Raw genomic sequence first — 20,817 nt, forward strand, 5'->3', positions numbered from 1 at the left:
CAGAGGCAGGCGGATTTCTGGGAGTTCGAGGCCAGCCTGGTCTAGAACAGCTAGTTCCAGGACAGGAACCAAAAGCTACAGAGAAACCCTGTCTCAAAAATAAAAAAAAAAAAGAATTAAAATACAGAATGAACACCAGAAAAAAACCCACTAACACATTTTATTGTCTTTCCAAATTATTATTTTTGTATTTTTAAATATTTTTCTCTTTGATTTAAAAATAAAAGTACTTTATTCTTATTAAATAAACTCTTATTACATCTGACAAATAAAAGTTAATGAACTATTAAACACTACCAGAAATTGTTTTCCACCTAAATGACTTCTTTTAAGAGTCAAATACTGCACTCCTCCCCATGTGAGATTGCTACCTTCACTTTTTGACAAAGAAAGAAGATTGAAAAGCTTTACCACTGTAGAAGGTGAGTTAAACAGCAGGATAGGCTTACTGACTTGTGGGAATATCCTTTCTTTTCTTTTAAATATAGAATTTCTTGAAACTTGAGGGGGTTCTTTCTCTAGAGAAATTTTTAAATCCATGAAAAATTTTAAACAATGCTTTATTTATTATAAACTGCCATACATAGATACATACATATGTATATATACACATATATAATGTATTTTGATTATCTCTATCCAGCATTGCTTTGCTCCAACTTCCACCATTACCTCCCTCTAACTCCTGATTGTTCCTACACTCCCCTCCCTGCTAATACCATGATTCCATTCTTTTTTTGGTTTAGTAGTTGTATTATTTTGTTATTAATAGCCCCCTGAGTCCAGTTAATTCTGCCCATTTGTGTATGGATACAGGATCAAATATTGGATCATGGGCAATCCACCAGAAGCCACATAACCAAAGTAGAGTGACTCTCCCTCCCTAGGCAACAAGAAGCTACTAATCCCGCCTACTCATGTGTGAGCTTCGGAGGCTCTTGCCTCATTCCATGCTGAAATTTTGTCTAGACGGGATTTTTGGCCAATTTCTTTTGGTGGTAATGTTATCATACTTTCTGTTAGCCAATGTATGGGATACCATGTCATACCAGAAGTCAGCATTTCCATATTCCTCTCCATCTGCCAACTCATATGTTTTCTAAGACCTCTCTTCTACGGTGATGCTACTACCTTGGATGAGACAAGATTGATGCAGAAGATTTATTCATAACTGAGCATTTGCAATGATTTCTTATCAGTACTTTTACTACTTATGGATTTCTGCATAAAAACTAGCCACTGGAGAAAGATGCATTTTTGAACCAAGTTGTCAACGGCACAAATCTATATGTTAAAATATACATATGTAGTAGAAGATAGCTTGAGATTGGGGCCATTTAGGAAAATGGGCGGTAGGTCTCAAATGCAATCACAAAGCCAGATATACTCCAGTATTTACCTCTCTCCTCATTGACTACAGAAACAATGTTTCCAGTCACTTGAAGAACCTGTTGTTGTACCTACCCGGCAATATAGGACATGCACTCTCACAAGCCAGGAGCCCAGATAGGATCTCCATTAAGCTGTTTCTCTCAGACATATGTTCAAAGATATGAGAAAAGTAACAAAAACATGGAAATATTCAAAATGCTCAATGATGATTGTTTTAAATTAAAACTATTACTGCCAACCTAAAGTAAGCATAGTATTTGAAAAGAGGAGAGAGTGATATCCTTAATATAAAGCCATGGATGAAAGCATGCCTGGACTCATGTGTGAAGATTTATGTTCATTAGAGTAATACAAACCCACTGAAAATAGTCGCAGCCAATGCCATTTCGAATATGACAGAGGTACCCGTGTATTATATATGTCAATGTTGAGCTTAAGAGTTCTTATAGGAAATCGCCCTTTACATCAGGCGAATTAAAGTTTGAGATTGCCAGTGGGAGAGACTTTGAAAAATAAATGAAAAAACCCCAATAAGGAAAAAAAAATAGTAGTTTCTCACATGGGCCAAGGACATGTTACAGCTGTCAGCAGTGCGGGATTATGCCAGGCTCTTTATCTCACATCATGAGGAGATCAGAGTCAGGTGCAGAAGGGACTTTCTGAAACAGGAATCAGCGGAGTTCAAAGAGAAGACAGCAATGTGCCCATCTCAGAAGAACGTGGAAAAGGCAGGAACTTTCGTTTATGTGAATTGGGAGATGTTTAAAGTGACAGTTTGCTATTTTTTTGTATTCGTTTGTGTGTGTGTGTGTGTGTGTGTGTGTGTGCGTGTGCGTGTGCGTGTGCGCGTGTGTATGTGTGTGTTTGTCCAGTACCCCAGGCCAGAAAAAAATTCTCATAGTGACTAATCATCAGTTCTCTATTTCCATCGTGTGCATTTTTGGGGCTCCATCTTGGTCACTGTGTTTGACAACAAGCACTTTTATTGTCTAAACCAACTCACTAGCCCCAAACTGATCATTCCTGGCACATGATTAAACTAAAATGAACATACATTTTAACTGTTTATTTCCAAGTTTGCTAAATGACTGAACTTATGCTATCACTGTCTTAGGCACAGTATAAAATGTTACATCTTCTCATAATAATTCCTCATCCATTTCTTAAGGTCATCTGAGTACACATGGCAGCAGACTGTGAGAAAGTTCATGAGGAAATGCTAACTTCACATATTTCTCTGGGCATCTTTGATGTGCAGCATCATCCCATCATGGAGTGAGGCACTGTATATCATCGTATCTAATCTGAAGTTTTTATTAATGCTGACTTCCGCTAAATAGGGTAGGAAGCAGAGTGCAGAAATAGTTAAATGATCACCTTGCTTGGTGTTGGATTTTAAATAAAAGACAGTCTTTTGACACGTATAATAGCAACCAAAACATGTTTTCATAGTTGAGTTCACCTCAGTGAAGAAAAAAAAAATCTATTCATAGTTTCCTAAATTTTTAACATGAATGAGTGTTGTTGATTTATATAGAATTCTTCTGTTAAATGATAGGGCAATTTGTTGCCTCTTTCCATTTATCTAGCTACTAAAAGAAAAATCAAGTTGTAGTGCTGCCAGAAATACCCCTGGGAATTGTTAATATAATTTTATTGTCTTCTTACTCAATTGACCTTTTCATTGTTATGAGACTATCTTCTTTATTATTGACAATATTATAGTTCTAAATTCCATCTTGTTTGATATTAATATAATCACCCTAAGATGTTTATGATTAGTATTTTCTTGGTGTATTTTTCAAGTATAAGTTTAAGGATGATTTTATATATTTTTTCTGTGTCTATACATTTTATGATTGAAAATTGTAATAATGGATCTTCTAATTAACATGTGTTTATTATATGTAGCAGTGTACCTCAAAAAAGACATTTTTATTCTAGTATGTTATGCAATTTGACCATAGTCACTCTCGTATCCTTACTATCTTCACATTAAACTGGCAATTATTTTTTCTTCTGGCAGCATGCAAAACTTTTTCTAGAATCATAAAGGTCAGTCTATAGAAATAAACATTCTAGTTGGCCACAAGCTCTATTTCTCTGTTTGAGGACATAAGTCTTGTCTTTAGTAATATGATCTCACCATCAGGTTATGTAAGAGTAAGAGCATTGACAATGGCATGTGAGGTACGGATGGCTTTATGGGATCCCATTGGCCAATGACTCATCAAGAAATAAGACATTCTTAGAACTGGAGGCTTTATTTGCTGAGGTAAGATTGTCTAGTTGGGGTACTATCTCCTTCATTATATGGTAACTCCATTTAAAATTTTTTCTTGTATGTATATCTTGATGAAGCATCTACAGTATTAGATTGCAATATGGTGTTTCAAAAGATCTTTAGTGGTTAGTTGACCCCCCCAGATTTAGTTTCATTTTATTTTAAATAAAACTTATAATCCCCTGCTTAAAGTCTACTATGTAGTAATTTACTTTTAGTAATTCACAGCTGTTTTATTATTATAACTCAAATTTCTTTGTTTATAATTATTTGTGATTCTTTTCAATGCTTTCTGCTAATTTACTAACCATAGTTGTCTCATTAAAATCATTGCCATTTGTCTAATGTTTATATTCTGTCACTATATATTATACCAACTTGCATATAAATACTTCAAACTAACACATTTTGTCTGCACAGTGACCATCTTTATCGATACATGTATATACTGACATTGCTCTTACATAATACATTGCTAGGGCAGTGTCTTATTCAGTGTTTTACTGGTGTGAAGAACCCAGTGACCACTGCAATTCTTATAAAAGAAAGCGTTTAACTGAAGCTTGCTTACTATTTCAGAGGTTTAGTTCATTTTCATCATGGTGGAGTGTGTCAGCATATAGGTAGAAGTGGTGCTTGAGAAGTGGTTGAGAGTTGTGTGTTCGTTTGAATCCAGAGGTACCAAGAAGAGACAAAATTGGACTGGCTTGAGCTTTTGAAACCACAAAGCCCACCCCTAGACACACTCTTCCTCCAACATAGCCATCCTAATCCTACCAGGACACACCTCTGAATCCATCTCAAGTAGTGGTAGCCCCTAATGACCAAGCATTATAATATATAAGCCTATAGAAGCCCTTCTCATTCAAGCCACAACAGGGAGTCATATATTTTACACTAATAAAAAGGCCTTTCATAAATAACAAAATACTGGTTTTAGATACTTATATACTATCCTGGAATATTTTACCTTTTTTGTATGGATTCAGTATATCTGTGGAATTTTCATTCAGAGAAAAGAACTGTCTCTTCTTTTGAAATAACTCTCTTTGACTAATCATTGGTGATTAGTTCAGAACCCTTACTTATGTTTTTATTTTATGTTTTTCCTGATCTGTGGTTGGGTCATTTTTTATCACACCTTTGTTAGACAGTTTTACAACATTATACTGGTCACTGGGTTTTCTTGGCATATTTTCACCTTGGTGTGTTAGTGTGGAAACATTTCACTAACTTCCATAGTAACTCTCCTAATTTATATTCTTAGCAGAGGTATTATGTTGTTGGGAATCCTTTGAAAATTCAATGTGGCTAGTGTAGCACGAGTTCTAATAGGTCTTAGTAATAAAACCCCAGAGTCAGATGTTGGGGAAAAGTCTGAGAGATCAGAGAGTAGAGCCACAGCCACATTACCTACTCAACTTCCAAAAGCCAAAGAGGGACTGAGCTCCTGTCTCCTCCTGGCTTTTCACTTCCTCTCTCCAGCCCTAATCCTCTTGTCTCCATTTCCCTAGCGCTGGGATTAAAGGGGTTTGATCCCAAGTGTTGAGATCACCTTTGTGTGAACTCTGTTTTCTCTTAGACAATTTCAGTTCTGTGTATCTCAGGGTGGACTTGAACTAACAGAGACCTATCTGTTTCTGTCTCCAGAGTCTTGGGTTTAAAGGTGCATGCCACCACTCTCTGGCCTCTATGGCTAACTAGTGCCTTAGCTCTGCACTCTGATCTTCAGGCAAGATTTATTTGTTAAAACATAAACAAAATTTATCACTACAGGCTAGTAACGAAATAGGATAAAAATACAATCCTAAATCTTTCTACGTCTGGAAAATAGAATAATATTGCATGCAGAGGACTTCCAAAATAGAAACCCAAAGCTGGTTAAACCTCACACGAGTGTTTAGCAATTAGACTTCTGAAAGAGGAGTATGTTTCCTAAAGTTTTCTCAGTTTATTAAATGTATCTTCTATAATGAAGTACTGTGAAGAATTTGGTTTGGGGGACCTCTGTAGAACTTCCCAGTGCGAGGAAGTAGCAAAGTTCATTGTCATCTAGGACAGGCAAGCCTGGGAAATCAAGTATCATCGGAGAATATTTTAAAAGACTCATGCAAAAAAAAAAAAAAACTTTTATTTTAAAAAAATGTATTAAAATGAAATCATGCATGACTCCAAAATGTATTCAGATTTCTTTATAGTATATAACAATGTTTTTTTTATCAGATTACATTTTCAATAAAACAGCGTTTGAGTGAGTCTGGTGTGATTTCTGCCTGTCATAAGGGTGACCTACACAGGTGTCTTTTCTTTCTCCACTCATTTCATTTCTGTTCTCTCCATCTGTATTTTAACCTGGTAATATGTAGGTGAATATAAGGAACAGCAAATCATTTTGACCTTTAATGTAAAGTCGTTTTTGAATGACCAAAACAGCACCATTTCCAACACGAGAAAGTTTGAATCTTAAGATACAAAAGCACGTGCCATCCTCAGCAGCCTGGGAGGAATGATAATGTAACCAGTGCTTGAAAGATAATTTTATCTACATGGCGGACTTCCATCCCTTTGCCTTCGCTGTATATGAAGACTTCTGCTCAGAGATATATGTTTAGCCAAGCTGTTTTAATATAACATATTAAAGTTTAAAATGATTCAAGGACAAACCCTGGACTTTCGGCTCCCTGTAGGATGCCACGATTTCTTGCATCATTTCCCTCTTTCACTGGCAGCTTTCTTAACACTAACCCGGGAAAGAAGGAATGATGCAGGAAAACTGCTATCAGCTGCTAACCCTGCTGGATTACACAACCCAGAGCATAATAGACTTCCCAGTGAAGCCTCTGACAGCTTGGGCAAAGCCATTAACTACTGCTAACACCTAGGGGGAGAAATGATTCCCAAGCTTCCTAGATTCTTATACCAACGAAAAGAAAAGTTATTCCGAATGCAGAAATCCAGGCCCCATCCTTAGAAGTTCTTACTCAGCTGTTTTAGAAAAAAAAAACAAAACATAAGAATGCACATTTTTGACATCCTCGGCTATTTATGTATATATTACTGTAGTAAATGAATATTTTCTTTTAACTTTATTGTGTATATGCACAAGAGAAAATTAGATATGCTTGAAGTGTGAAGCACCAACATGGACTATATAGTGAAGGGTCTAAGACATAAGTGTTTTCAAACATACTTGCAAATAGATGTTAGCTTTGATGGTAGTGTGCGCTTCATTTAAAAATTTCTGCAACACAATATGCAAGCTCAGTGTTGGGTACTGCCTTTATTGCATTGCATGTGTGTGAAGTTGGCTATTTTAAATGTCTCTAGGCATTGCTTTTTATCTGGTCCCATTAGTTACTAAGTCACTTTTATTGACCAATGCCTTTTGTGTATTTATTGCATAAGTTAATCCACATCATTTTTTTTATCCTTTGCTCATACATAACACCAAGCATGTGATATAGCTCTGAACTGTATACTCCAAAACCCTTGCGTTATTATCTCTAATAACAAATTCCTGGAGGAATTTTCAGCTGATTACTGAGGGATGGTAGGGTTCCTGATACTGATGTTACTGGGTACAATCGGAGAGACGCGCAAGTAACAGTCACAAAGATTGCACTAAAGAGATCTTTGGTTACTGGGAATCATAGAGGCTGATGATATTAGTTTCAATATTTAGAAGTTGAGTATATTATATTGAATAGTCTGATGAACACTTTCAGCATATGAGTAAAAGGGCCGTACAGTTGGAGTTCAGAAAAAATAGCGCAGCATTTGAAATTAGATTGTAATACACATTTCAAAAATCCCCAAAGAGATTAGAAAAATACCAAGGAGCATAGACATAGGAGGCTATGGGACAAGAGGGTGAAAGTTTCTCTAGGTTTTCCCATTTTGACAAGCCATCTTTTTGTTCTATGCCAAGCAAAGGAGAATCTCTTCACCAAAGCTCCATTCTCAGTTCAGGCTGAGGATTGAGATTCTAAGAGAGCTCAGAATAGAATAATGGTCATGACCACTCGAGCCAGAAGGAAGGACATGGATGAGAAATAGAGAGTAGACAACCAAATACAATATGTTTTATCTAATTGCAGCCTTTTGTTTTCTGACAGAATCTTTTCCAGACTAACAATCATATCTTAGCTTCCCCCAAATCCACTCTTTTGTTTGTTTTGTTTTTTAATAAGAATTGAGTAAACACTATAAAGATTCTTTAGAATACACATATGTAATCTGTCTTGTTCAAGTAGTAAAGATAATGATCTCAAAGGATCTTACAATTCAGGAAGCAGACAATACCTATTCTATTATATTGCCCATAGCTTGGTAGGTTACGGGCAGAGGCTTTTCTCTGTTGGTGAGCTCTTGTACGAACTTGGTGCTGAATTACTGAGAATGAAATTAATTGAATGTATCAGTGTGTCTTTGAAAAATATTAATATGGAATTTGCTTAGGAAAAATAGATAATAGATTAATATCATTTGTAAGGTTTGCCTGGAAAATCACCTTTGGTCTTGTGTTCATATTGTGTGCAAATGTACATCTACATTTTCTTTGGGAGAACAAATAATAGGACCAAACAAAAAGTGATGATCTCATAGATAGTTGACATTTTTCAAATCAAAGCAAGTTATTTGGGTAGCAATTCATCTCAGGTGCTTCTGATTTCTCTCATATTCTATGCTCACCTTTACCAATTACATTTTCAACATGGTGGGCACAATGTCTGCTTAACTTAAGTACCACATTTAAGTTGGCTATTTTAAAGCAAATCTCATGGTGGTCCTTGGTAAAATTTTTTGTCATCTCTATGGATATTCCAGTATTAAACAAATTCATCTATGATTTCTAGTTTCTTACTATCTTCAGGTGTTTACTCACCACACAAAGGCAGAAAAACCAATCTGCTGATGACAGGTTTCTAGTACTGTGGCATTTAACATTTTATTTTCTGGAACCTTCACAGTAAAGACCTGGATATTGTTTATTTCCAATTTCTCTAAGAGGTTGGTATCCTAAAATGCAGTTTTTATTACTCTTTCCAGATCTGCTGATATTTATAAAAGCTTTAAAATTCCCACTCAAGCAAAATGAAAAGTGATCCCTGAAATAGTTTTCACTTTGTTGCGTCAGATATGCCCATGTCCCTTTTAGAATATCGGGTAACACTGGTCTTTATACTTGATGACACAGATCCTGAAATAGGATAAATCTACCTTTCTTCTAGTATGAAGGGATCTGTAAAAGGTACATGGAGTATCTGGGTAAGAAAGAACATGCTGTTTTAGTGCAGGGGGGAAACCAGTAAAATCAACAACACCAGAGCAGTGTCACTGAATGCCCATGGACACTGGATTTTTTGGTTCCTGTATTCTTCCATGGCATCCCCAAGGTTCACTGGTTCAAAATGTGGTTAATGTTATTTTATAATATGTGATTTTGTTTTCCGATGTGAATATGGTAAACTGTATAATGTCATCTTAAAGTACAGCATTCTCTGTTGGATATCGTTTTTGCCGTTGTTTGCTACTTATTTTTATTTTATATGTTTATGTGTTTGTGCATGTATGTACAAAAACCTGTTTATTATGTACATGTAGAGATTAGAGACTGGTGCCAAATATCTTCCTCATTGTATGTGTCTTTGTCTCTGTGTCTTTCTGTCTCCCTGTCTCTCTGACTGTCTCTCTCTCTCCCTTGTGTGTGTGTGTGTGTGTATACCTGTCTGTGCATGAACATTTTTCTGCACAACAGGACAGAAGGAGGTCTAAGGAGAACATGTTGGAACCAGTTCTCTCATTTCTCTATGTAGTTTCCAGATATTAAGCTCAAATTGGCAGGCCTGGCAACAAATGCCTTTACTTGATAAGCCATATCATAGGGACCATCCATCTTAATTTTTTCAGACAGGGTTTTTCACTGAACTTGGAGTTCACCGACTTGCCAAAACTCTCTAGCCAGGACTCCAGATCTTCTTGTCTGTTCTGTCCAGTGACTAGCTCTGGGCCTTTGCAGTCCTGCACCAGCTTTGTGCGGAGGATCCAGTTTCAGTTCCTAACACTTTGACATCAAGTACTTTGCAAAACAAGTTATCTTTCCATCCCTGGATATCTTTGTAATCATTTAAAAAAATATCATATCCTTTTATCCACCAAAAACCTTGGCCACTTCTTTTTCTCCCTCATTTATGGGGATAGCAGCTGAGAAAGAAAAGCTTCTGTCTTGCTCTTTCTTATTTATTCTTGTCCTTGCTTTTTTAATAAAACATTTTTAAGAACTCTCTTCACCTATCTTTTAGACAAGTTTTGTTAAAAGGGGACGAAAATATTGCAGAAAATACATTCAACTTGATTGTACTTCTCAGATTTCAGATGAGAATCCTTGAACAAGCCACTTTATCTTTAAAAATCCTCCTTGTTTGTACAATAGGAGGAGTTCCATATCGATTCCTGTCCCATAGCAGTAAATTATACATGGATTTAGAAAAGAGTCAGTTCTGTTCATTACATAGAGATACCTTAAACTTGAGGAATAAAAGAACAGAGTGTTCTTTGGTTAGTTGGTTAGAGTTCTGTGGGACATTTGAAAACAATTATCTGATAGGCTCATGGTACCTCCATAGGCAAGGAGAGAATCTTTCCCCTTCTCTCCTATCTTCCACTGCTGGAGTAATTCCATGGCTTAGAGTCAAATCATACCATCTCTGCCTCAGGCATTTTATTTTATTTTATTTTTGTTGCTTGTTTTTCTCTATGTCAAATTTCAATCTTCCTCACTCTTGCAAAGACATGCATTAAAGGACTTAAGTCCCATTGAGTAATGCCACATGAGCTCCAATTTCAAGATTTTACGTCAATGAACTACAAAAACTCTTTTTCAAGTCAGAACACATTCCTAGGGTCTGTGGATTAGGGGTTTGCATGATTGTGTGGGGAATCACCAATAATAGCACTAAATTAATGTTCTACCACTCACCGCAATGAGGATATAAAGAAGACTTACTTGTTGATGGATGCTATAAAGTAGTCCCACACCAGCTCAGAATTAAGTATAATGAAGGGTTCTTTATTTAGAGGTAGTCTTACAGATCACAGTGCTCTGCACAAGTGGGGAACAGAAACCGAATCCAGCAGCAGAGAGAGAGTACCTGAACTTTAAGGCTGCATTTATGGTGTAAGAGACCACTTCCAAATGGGCTTAAAGGCTACTGACTGACAGAGTTTCCATAGCAAAAACTGAAACCAGGATAATAAAGATAGCAAGCACCATCTTTTCTGGACATCACATCACCAAACACTATTCTCATATGATGTAAAAACACTTCATATTAACACTTAGTAATAGGGAATCTAATTTTTTTTAGAAAGAAATCCTTAAAACCTGCTTGCGTTTCTGTGACCTACTAGCTATACATTTCCATTGCCAAATGACAACTTGCTAGATATTTATAGAGCCTTGGAGCTGGAGGAGCTGTGATGCAGAAAGAGCTCCAAGTGTGTTTTCCTATGTTAAAAAAGTGCTAATTCATTCAATGTGTAATTGTAGACTGTTGACTAAACATTACACTTGGTGTTAATCTAGGAGATTCTACAAAGATCCCAGATGATGTTCTCTTTTGAAAGCCAGTCAGATCAATGTTTTATGACTGGATGTCTTTTATTATTAATGATGATAATATTTGATAATGAGTCAGCAGGTAGCCATTGAGATGATAGATTGCAGGTGGCAGAATGGATGGTTTAAAAGGAAAGATATGAAAAGACAGCACAAAGTTAGACAATAGTCTAATTGCACATCTTATAAAACACAGCTATTTGTGGAAGATGATATACACAAGTGCATTTAACAAACTTTGTAAAAAGTTATAATGGTGCAAGAGAAGACTGGCTTTACTAAAAATTTATTTTTTGTGAACTTATTACTATGAAACAATATCCACATGGACTTTGTTTGAAGTCTGAATATGTGTAAAAAGTATAGATGACACATTTTCTTGAGAACCTTAAGTGTTAGATACCATGTTTGCGCACCCTTTCACTGTGCTGAGCAATCATAGATCCAGCAGTTGCTCTTGCTTTCCCCAGTGTTGATAAATAAACTACGATTATAACACAGTGATAAAAATGTAATCAAAACTCTCGCACATACTTCCTAAACTCCACGCCAATTTTAATTTGAGTTGACCTTATGACTGTTTTCATTCCTCTTGACTTGACCCACAGAATTTGAATTAAATTTGCAAGTCAAGTATTCAAAAAAAAAAAACACAGTATCTACTGATTATCTCTTCAACTATTTACTTTGTAATAAATAGTTGCCTGGCAAGAGCCTCCTTTAATTCTGGCTCTTTTATTATTTTTTTGTCTTACTTGCATATAAAAGACAAAGAAAGAAGTTTTAACTCCATGGTTTTATATGAATGAAACCTGGACCAAAGTCATAGTTTGTTATTAGGATCACCATATATGAACTTCACTGAAGCCATTAGAGAAATAGGCTCTGCTTGCTGTTGTGTTATCTAAAATTACAGACTGTGTACAAAATATTGGCAGAAATAATAATGGACACTTTTACTAAAAATGCAAGGGACCAGCAAGAAGATATCAAGTGACAAAAGAGGAAGGAATAAAGAAAGGAAAAAGAGAGGGAGAGATATAAAGGAAGGGGAGGAGAGGGGGAAGTTAGTTAAAATTTTGAGATAAACTGTACAAAATTTTTACATAATTATGTAGAAAAGCAAGAAAAAATTGAAAAATTTCTTTCCTCAAATGAGATTTCATTTTTATAGCATGATTTTTTGGATGATTACAACAGGGTCTTAGTCTGCTCTTGAAACTTAATAAATATATTGCAAACTGAGGGTTTCAGCAATAGCAATTAATTCCTTAGAGACAAGAAGACCAAATTAGAGTCCTGTGAAGGTTTCATCTTAAGGCCTCTTCTCTCGAACTACTACCTTCAGGTTTCCCTGATAGTTGTTCTGTGTGAGTACAGAAAGCAGGGAATAGAGACTATCAGCTCTTCAGCCTCTCTTTTTTCAGATCACTTATCCTGGATGAGCACCTCATCAAATATTGTGGTTCGATCAGTCTCTGTATCTCCACATACAGGAACAGTGTTGGTTTCAATGCAGGAATCTGAGAGACACAAGTTCAATAATGCCACAACAAATGTAGCTATTACTAATGTGAAAAAAAAATGAGAATATTACCTTCTGTGGAAAATATCCTTTGGGTTCCAAATTTTGAGTGATAAAATATTATCAATAATCATGGGGAAAATACTTTGTGGCTGTTAAACACAGGCTCCTGAATAAATGGAGGACAAAGGTTTCCATTTAAACAAGGAAAGGGAAATCCATGGAACACTGATTTTACATGATGGCTTTTTTCAGTACTTAGGCTGGATCTTCGCTGAGATCTCTTGCTTGCACCTATACTTTCTCAGCTTATTGCTCACTTTCTATGATATAAAGCACTCTCAAAGAAAGATTTATAAGCTGTCAGTCTGTCAAATTTCCATATGCAGTCATAGGCTATATATGCTTCTCAATAGTTTGAAATTGAACTATGTCTTTGATTTATTTTAGCCACATATAACTTCCTTCTTATCAAGCCATATGAAGAGAAATGAATGAGAATATAACTTATGATTGCTTAGTCATTTATTTATCTAACAAATATTTGCTGAACACTCATTATGCATTTAAATTGGCTATTTGTTGCTTGGAGGTTTCATTTATTTTATATCTGCAGTGTCTATCAAATCTCCATTACTCTATCATTTTTTTATAATAGTGTTCTGATGGAAATGCAAACTATATTATTAGAGATCCAGCCACTAAATTTTCTATAGACATTTGGAAAAAATGGTTTAAAAAAATAATATTTAAATATTAAGGGAATAATATTTAGAAAAAAGTAAAGCAAAAGCTATTCACTGTTTAAACCATGGATCAAGAGAAGTAAGAAAATTATCCATCAAAATAATAACATGAAAGCTTTAGTAAAGGAAGAAATTTGGGTCAAAGCATGGAAGGAGAGGTGGAGTGTAGAAAATGAAGGAGGGTCATGATGGCCCAGAGAAACGGAGACTGGGAAAAAGACATGCAAGTCACATAGCCGAAAACAAATCTCTATGCTACTTTAGAAGCAGAAGTATAAATCCTCAGTCTCTTTATTTATATCCATAACTTTATCAAGGGAATGTTACTAATATAACAAGAGAGATATATATGGTGTATAAATTTATGACTATAAAATTATAAAGTTAAAAATTAATGTAGAAAATGTACATGTGGGTAAAGTTCTACATTCCTATATTTATATTAATATGTCTATATCCATATGTATAAATATGCCTGAATGTATTTTCAGAGGTGCTATAACATCCATTTATATTAATATAATATCACAAATTTTTCACTAACAGAAATTCTCTGATAGACAGACTTATTGATATTCCTGCAAAATGTTTCATTTCTTTACTATTTTGAAATAGATTTTAGTTTTAATTAATCAGATATTAAATTAGTTAAAGCTAAAGTGATTGCAAATAAAATGGGCTGAACAAGGGGACTGATGTCATGATAAATCGTGGAAAAGAAAATTATGAATACTGAAGCTAAAATACTTTCTTGATTTGGTTCTAGAATTTGAAATAGTATTTATACAAAGACATAGCTGGTTTATGCTGTCCAAAACACCTAAAGTCTATGTATTTGAAAATAACTAATATTTATCTTGTCCTTATAATTTATTCATGGAATACACCTGTCTTTCTAGACTAAGATAGGCAAAACACAATATTTATACCATTTTAGTATTAATTTATTTTAAGTATGTCTGTTCCTATTCATCCACGTTTATTCTCTATTAAACTATTTTCTTCATTGATCAATTCTAAATAAAAAATGACATAAATAGAAGCAAGATTTTAAAAATATCCTCCTTGGCATCATGATCGTAGAGCACTGCAAAACAATAAACAACTGAAAACCCCTTATTGAAAAAAATATGTGTAATGTAAATATTGACTACATCACTAATTGAAAGCATCAGAGAGCCCAGGAGTGTGCAGCTCACACACACTTTCTAAGCTAGTTGCCATCCAGTTGGGTATTAGCTCCACATAGAAAATTCTATATCCTAAATAGATAAGAGTCAAAATATCTCTATTTTTTAAATAATACTATTGTCAAATATTTAATTTCAAAAATGTAAGGAAAGGAAAGAGATCACGTGGTACATGCACATGAATTCCAGTTATTGTGTCTTATGTCTTATGCGTTTTCTAGTTTATAATATATCCCTGATTCCTCTAATACATCAGTGCCAAAAATAGTCTAACATTTATACTACTCCAAATAATTAAATAAATGCCAAAAATACTGTAAATGGCAACAGAAGTCAAAATAGAGCAGACTAAGAAGCAGAAACCACAAGATTATACAATATTAAAATGCAAGCAATGAAAAGCTTTCCAGTAATTCCATAGACAATTGAAGCCAACTTAAAACAAATGCATAGTCCTGTGTCAAGACCTTCCTTTATTATTAGAAAAATAAAACAAGACATAGGGGAAACTAAAGAGAAAGAGGAACATGAATAATCAAATGTATAAACAAACAACAGGAAAATATCTTCCATAAATAACACCAGCCATTTCCTCATCTACTTCAAATCAGGTCTTTCCTTTAAAATCAGAACAAGATTCACGGGCCAATGCAATATGTTCTACTCACAATACTCTTGGGAATATGGCTGATATAAGATAAATAAAAATTAATTAGAACCAATACTACTTGAAAATGAATGAAACCTTGTCATTAAGACAACATATGATTAGGTATCAATTGCCAAAATGTGATAAGATTTGATTTTCTCTTCAATATTTCATTAATTTACTCTCTATTTCTTGAATTTTTTTATACTTTTTATCATTCTAAGATGACTTTGCTCTTCTTTTCTGATGTCTAGGTGTGAAAAACGTAATTATTTTGAGATATTTATCATTTTTTGATATATTCAAGCAGAGTTTTACTTTCACACATGTTTGAGTTTTAGCCTATGCATTTTTCTTTGTTGAATATTTACTTATACATACATACATATACTGATGTATCATATATTCTAACTCTCTAATACTTTTTCCTTGACCATCTGGATATTGAACTCTGTAATATTTAACTTCCACAAATATTCAAACCTTAATTACTTTCTTAATGATTTCTAATTCCATATAGTGAGATCATACTTTGGAGTGGCTGAGGTACCTTCGCTATGTTGTTTCTATCATGTCACAATTACTTTGTGCTTTAGACAATTTGTAATGCTGAATGTGCCCAATACACTTGAGTAAAATATTCTTCAGTTGTTAAGTGGAATGCTCTGTGTACTTCTGGTGTGAAAAATTTGACATTTTACCATTGCTAAAGTTTTCTCTATTATTGAAAGAGGAATATTGTAGTATTTCACTCTAGTTTTGTATTTTTAAACGTGATATATACAACTTATTAAATATATATATATATTATTTGATGTAATTCTTTCAAAAGAGTTAAGACATATAAGCAAAAATTATGTGCTTTCACTGGACTCCCCACAGGTCAGGGTACCCTTATTGCTCTTCCAGCTGATGAGGGAGGGGGACTTGATCGGGGGAGGGGGGAAATGGGAGGCGGTGGCGGGGAGGAGGCAGAAATCCTTAATTAATAAATAAATAAATTAAAAAAAATAAAATAAAATATAATTGACAGGAAAAAATTACATGATAATCTTCACTGATCTTCCTCATTTTTAACCTCCATTTGAATTACCATTTGCATTTTTTGCTTTTAGTATATAGAATACTTTTTTCAGTAAATACTGGTAACAAATTTAATTCTTTTGATATGTGATAATAGCTCAGCCTCTGTCTGTTTTTATCTCTCTTCTTTTCCCTGTTGATCTCTCTCTTATCTGTTTCTCTATCTCTCTGTCGCTGTCAACTCTCTCTCACACACACACAAACACATATTCGCACATGTGTGCAAGCAGACACACATACAAAAGAGATTTTGGAGATAGCTTAGCTAAATTACCTGTAATTACTAGTTTATTAGCTTAATAATTTATTATGTGTATGAAAATTCTGCTATTAATGGCTAAATAGTTTCTTTCCATATCACCATACGGAGTTTTCCGTCACTTTCAAGTTTTATATGAGTTTCAAGTTTTATGAGTTTTCCATCACTTTCAAGATTTTGTCACTTTCCAAGTTTAACTATGATGTGTTTATTTCTTTCTTTATTTTTAAATATATATGTTTTTTTAATTTACTTCTTTCCTTTGGAACTATCTAGTGAGTCTTACAATGTCATATCCTTTTATATCCAGGGGCTCTGCCTGCTTCTATAATACAAAAGATTGTCTAGTAAAAGTTATATTTTTTAAAATTAAAATAAAAGTGATTAAGATTGTTGAAAATAAAATCAATTGACAAAGTAGTTACATTTTATACAACTGCAATAGTTTATTGACAATATGATTTTACAATATAACTAAATTTATAAATATTTACTATAGCAATAATATGCATTATAAAACAGAAATAATAAAACAAGACAAAGATAGGATGTTGCTTGAATCTAACATGGTTTATTAACATATGATATAATAATTAAAATAAATCATGACTTGGTAAGGACTAATAGCCTTAAAGTTATCAAAGTTCTCCAAATTCCTCTATATTATATAAGATCTATCTCAGTTTTCATACATTTTTACCAAAGTTATTAAAAGAATTCTCATGGAGACTGGCAATCTGCATCTATATTTGTCAGAGAACAGCAAACAGACAATAATAGCTCAGTTTCATACAGAAGCACATGGTAGAAAAGAAATATCAAAGTTTAGTATAATACTTTCATATTAATAAAGGATGCCAGTAAATCAAGATTGAAAATGATAAAAAGGTTTAAATAAAATAGATATTCCTGAAGTGCTGTGAGTCCAGCGTATTTGATTTGTGAGAGACTAATCAGTATCAATATGAAAAGGAGAACTTAGACAATAATTTATTTCTAGGAAATCAATTATCTGTGTGGAAAAATGAAAATTCCAAATTATATTATAAAATGAAAGGGGAATAATACCCAAAGCAACCTTATTTAATTAAAGTGTGTGTGTGTGTATGTGTGTGTGCGTAAAATACCAAACATTAAGGAGAATTATAATATTAAGTTAATAAATTTAATGAAATAAAAGCTCCGACAGGAACATTTCTAAATTGCTATTTTATACTTAGATATATTCCATAATGATTATTTAACTTAGTTAACTGAAAATCAGCTTAAGTATATCAATAATATATGCAAAAAACTTTTTTTAAAAATAGAATAATTTGCTATATTGCCTAGGGCTTGGAGGTAAAACCCAGGGAACAAAACTCCTGTACTTCCCTTATGCAATAATTTCATGCATCTAGAAAGGACAACAGAAATGCAAATTCTAGAGTTAGTGCAGAAATACAAGTGGCAGTGAATATTAGATTCTCCATGGCTTCGCAGAGCAACGAGTCATGGCTTTGGTCTGCAAGTATCATTTCTGCTGCAGCTTCAATTATCCCTGTAGATACATTAAAGGAGACCATGTAGCAATACTTTCTCATAGAAATAATGTCAGTCTCCAAAAGACAATCACCAAGAGACAAAGCCTCATTACAATTTTATTAATTTTGTATGATGAAAAACAATTCGTATCTCAAGTTATGAACTACCGGACATGAAGCCATCTGACAAATATTTCCTGTGCTAATTCATGGCACTCCGACTTGTCATGCACTTTCTGAAAATTCAAAACAACAATAGATTCTGCATCTACGTTAAGAAAATGAGGTCCTGCTTTTAACTGACTGGTGTTTCCTTCTAGGTCATGGAAAAAAGATTACCGGATCATTTGGTATATCACTACTTAACTCTATTAGAAAACCTTTTTGCTGTGCAAATTGCTATATAATGAGGCACTACCAAAAGAAATTTAGAAAAAAAAAATTATTAACTCAGAGTGCCTTTTCTGTTTGACTACTTACTACTAAAGCATTATAGGCCTGCTTATATCTTAAACAAAATAAAATTACACATAATTATGCATCTATTTTGGAGAATAATTTCCATTTTTCTATGAAATTCTAATAGAGGTTATTATATGGTAGGATTCGACATAATAAAGCCATTTGAATAAAATCGTCATCCATTTATTTGACTGCTTTAGAAATCAGTAGGACACTCATGACCAGAAATTGGACAGCTTTGGAATCATAGACAATATCATTTAGTGAAATAATGAATTAACCAAGCATTCTGCTGTCTGTGAGTTTGTCAATATTGGAAAATTTCCCGATTGAAATAGTGATTTTGTCCAAATAACACAGCAACTAAAGTTTCTTTATTTTGACTGGAATATGATTGTGAGACAATCACATTCTCATTTTGAATACTGATGTGTCTTTTATTGATTAAAATAAAAGAACAGACAAAATGTAAATAATGTGACTACCATTCTCCTGATGATGAGGAACAATTAAAGTGCCCATTGCTAGGGTGAAATGATGACTTTGGAACAGTATGGAACTAGTAACTTCTCTCAAACTAATTTTACTTCAAGCTGAAATCACATCATATATTACTTAAATGATTACAGTTACAGCTTCACATGGCCAATGCCAATCTTCATATAACTAATGCAAAATGGAATTCCTGTTTTTACTTCCAATTTCCTTGCCTATATAAAAACGTACATAAAGAACTCTATAGAAGTTTAATATTTATGGTTCAGCTTCTTCAACTGACAGAAATATGGCTTTTATTATCTCAAGATAAATGCTTCAGGGCATCCTGGCTGTTGTCTAGGTAGCATGCTATTCAATAAAGTTAGCTTTGTGTGTTCATATTTCCATCCAATCTGTCTTTCAATACAGAGTTTCTTGAGTAGACCTTTTCAATATAGCAATGTTCTACCTAATTAACTTCCATAATTCCATTATAAACGTATGTACTTATCTATGGGAGATGGTTTACCATGAGCCTCCTGAAAAACTCCTTGAAGATTGTTTTAATAAAATATGCTTTCCATTTACAAAAAAATATCAGCTCTTACTATCTCATCATTGCGGTCCATTCATACACTATGTTTTGCTGTGGATATTTTGGTTTGTGTCAATTGGTAAAGTTGAAAGAGGTAAATGAGAGACTGTGATTGGCCCTTTTGTAGTTTGAAGTAGTTGAAAGGTTCACAGGATCTGTAGCCCAGAAAAACAAATACTATTTTGGCATATGTTTTGAAATGATGCAAGTAACTGTCACTTCCACTTTTTTTCTAGATAACTCACTGAGCATTTTGGCAAAGCATAATGGATTCAGCCGGCAGAAGCAAGAAGTCTACCTTTTACCTATAGTGATCAGTGACAGTGGGAATCCCCCTCTGAGCAGCACCAGTACCTTGACTATCCGGGTCTGTGGCTGTAGCAATGATGGTGTGGTCCAATCATGCAATGTTGAAGCTTATGTCCTTCCTATTGGACTCAGTATGGGAGCCTTAATTGCCATACTAGCATGCATCATTTTGCTGCTAGGTGGGTATCGCCTTCATAGCTTAAAGTCATTACTGGCTATAAATAAAGATATCAACCTCTGGGATGTAGTTAAATTTCTTTAGGGAAAGAAGAACTCTCAAAGTCAGAAGCTATTATATGAGAAAGAGCAGTGAAAACTTGGCCTTGTTTGACAGGAGTTTTAGTGCCCTTTAAACCCATCACAAGCATGGCAATAGGATTGGGAATTGTGTTCCCTACACTCATCCTCACACCAGTTAAATCACAGGCTGCAAATGACTTTATTACAGGAGGCAGTTCTCCTTTATCCACATTACCATTGAATATAAGCAATGCATGGATTGGGAAATTGAATCATTAGATCTCATAGTTCAGTGAGATACAAAGATATATATATATATATATTCAAAAATATGCTCTCATTCAAACAACATTCTATTTTATAGATATTTTCATTGATGTAAGTTAAAATTACAAAAAACGAATGCAAACTGAGAGAAAAGGTCTATTACCTTTCCATTAAAAATTCTCAATATGGAAGTAAGAA

At 34.1% G+C, this 20,817-nt stretch overlaps 1 protein-coding gene across 4 annotated transcripts in view; it reads left to right on the forward strand.

Annotated features, from left to right (window-relative positions):
* The window catches only part of Cdh8 (cadherin 8), a 368,006-nt gene that overhangs the window by 339,676 nt on the left and 7,513 nt on the right, over positions 1-20,817 (forward strand). For all 4 annotated transcript variants that reach the window (XM_026790139.1, XM_005345543.3, XM_005345545.3 and 1 more), the window contains exon 11: positions 20,040-20,291. In XM_026790139.1, coding sequence (XP_026645940.1) covers positions 20,040-20,291 — 252 coding nt within the window. The remainder of the gene's footprint in view (positions 1-20,039; positions 20,292-20,817) is intronic.

This window comes from Microtus ochrogaster, chromosome 4, assembly GCF_000317375.1.
Source record: "Microtus ochrogaster isolate Prairie Vole_2 chromosome 4, MicOch1.0, whole genome shotgun sequence".
NCBI lineage: Eukaryota > Metazoa > Chordata > Mammalia > Rodentia > Cricetidae > Microtus > Microtus ochrogaster.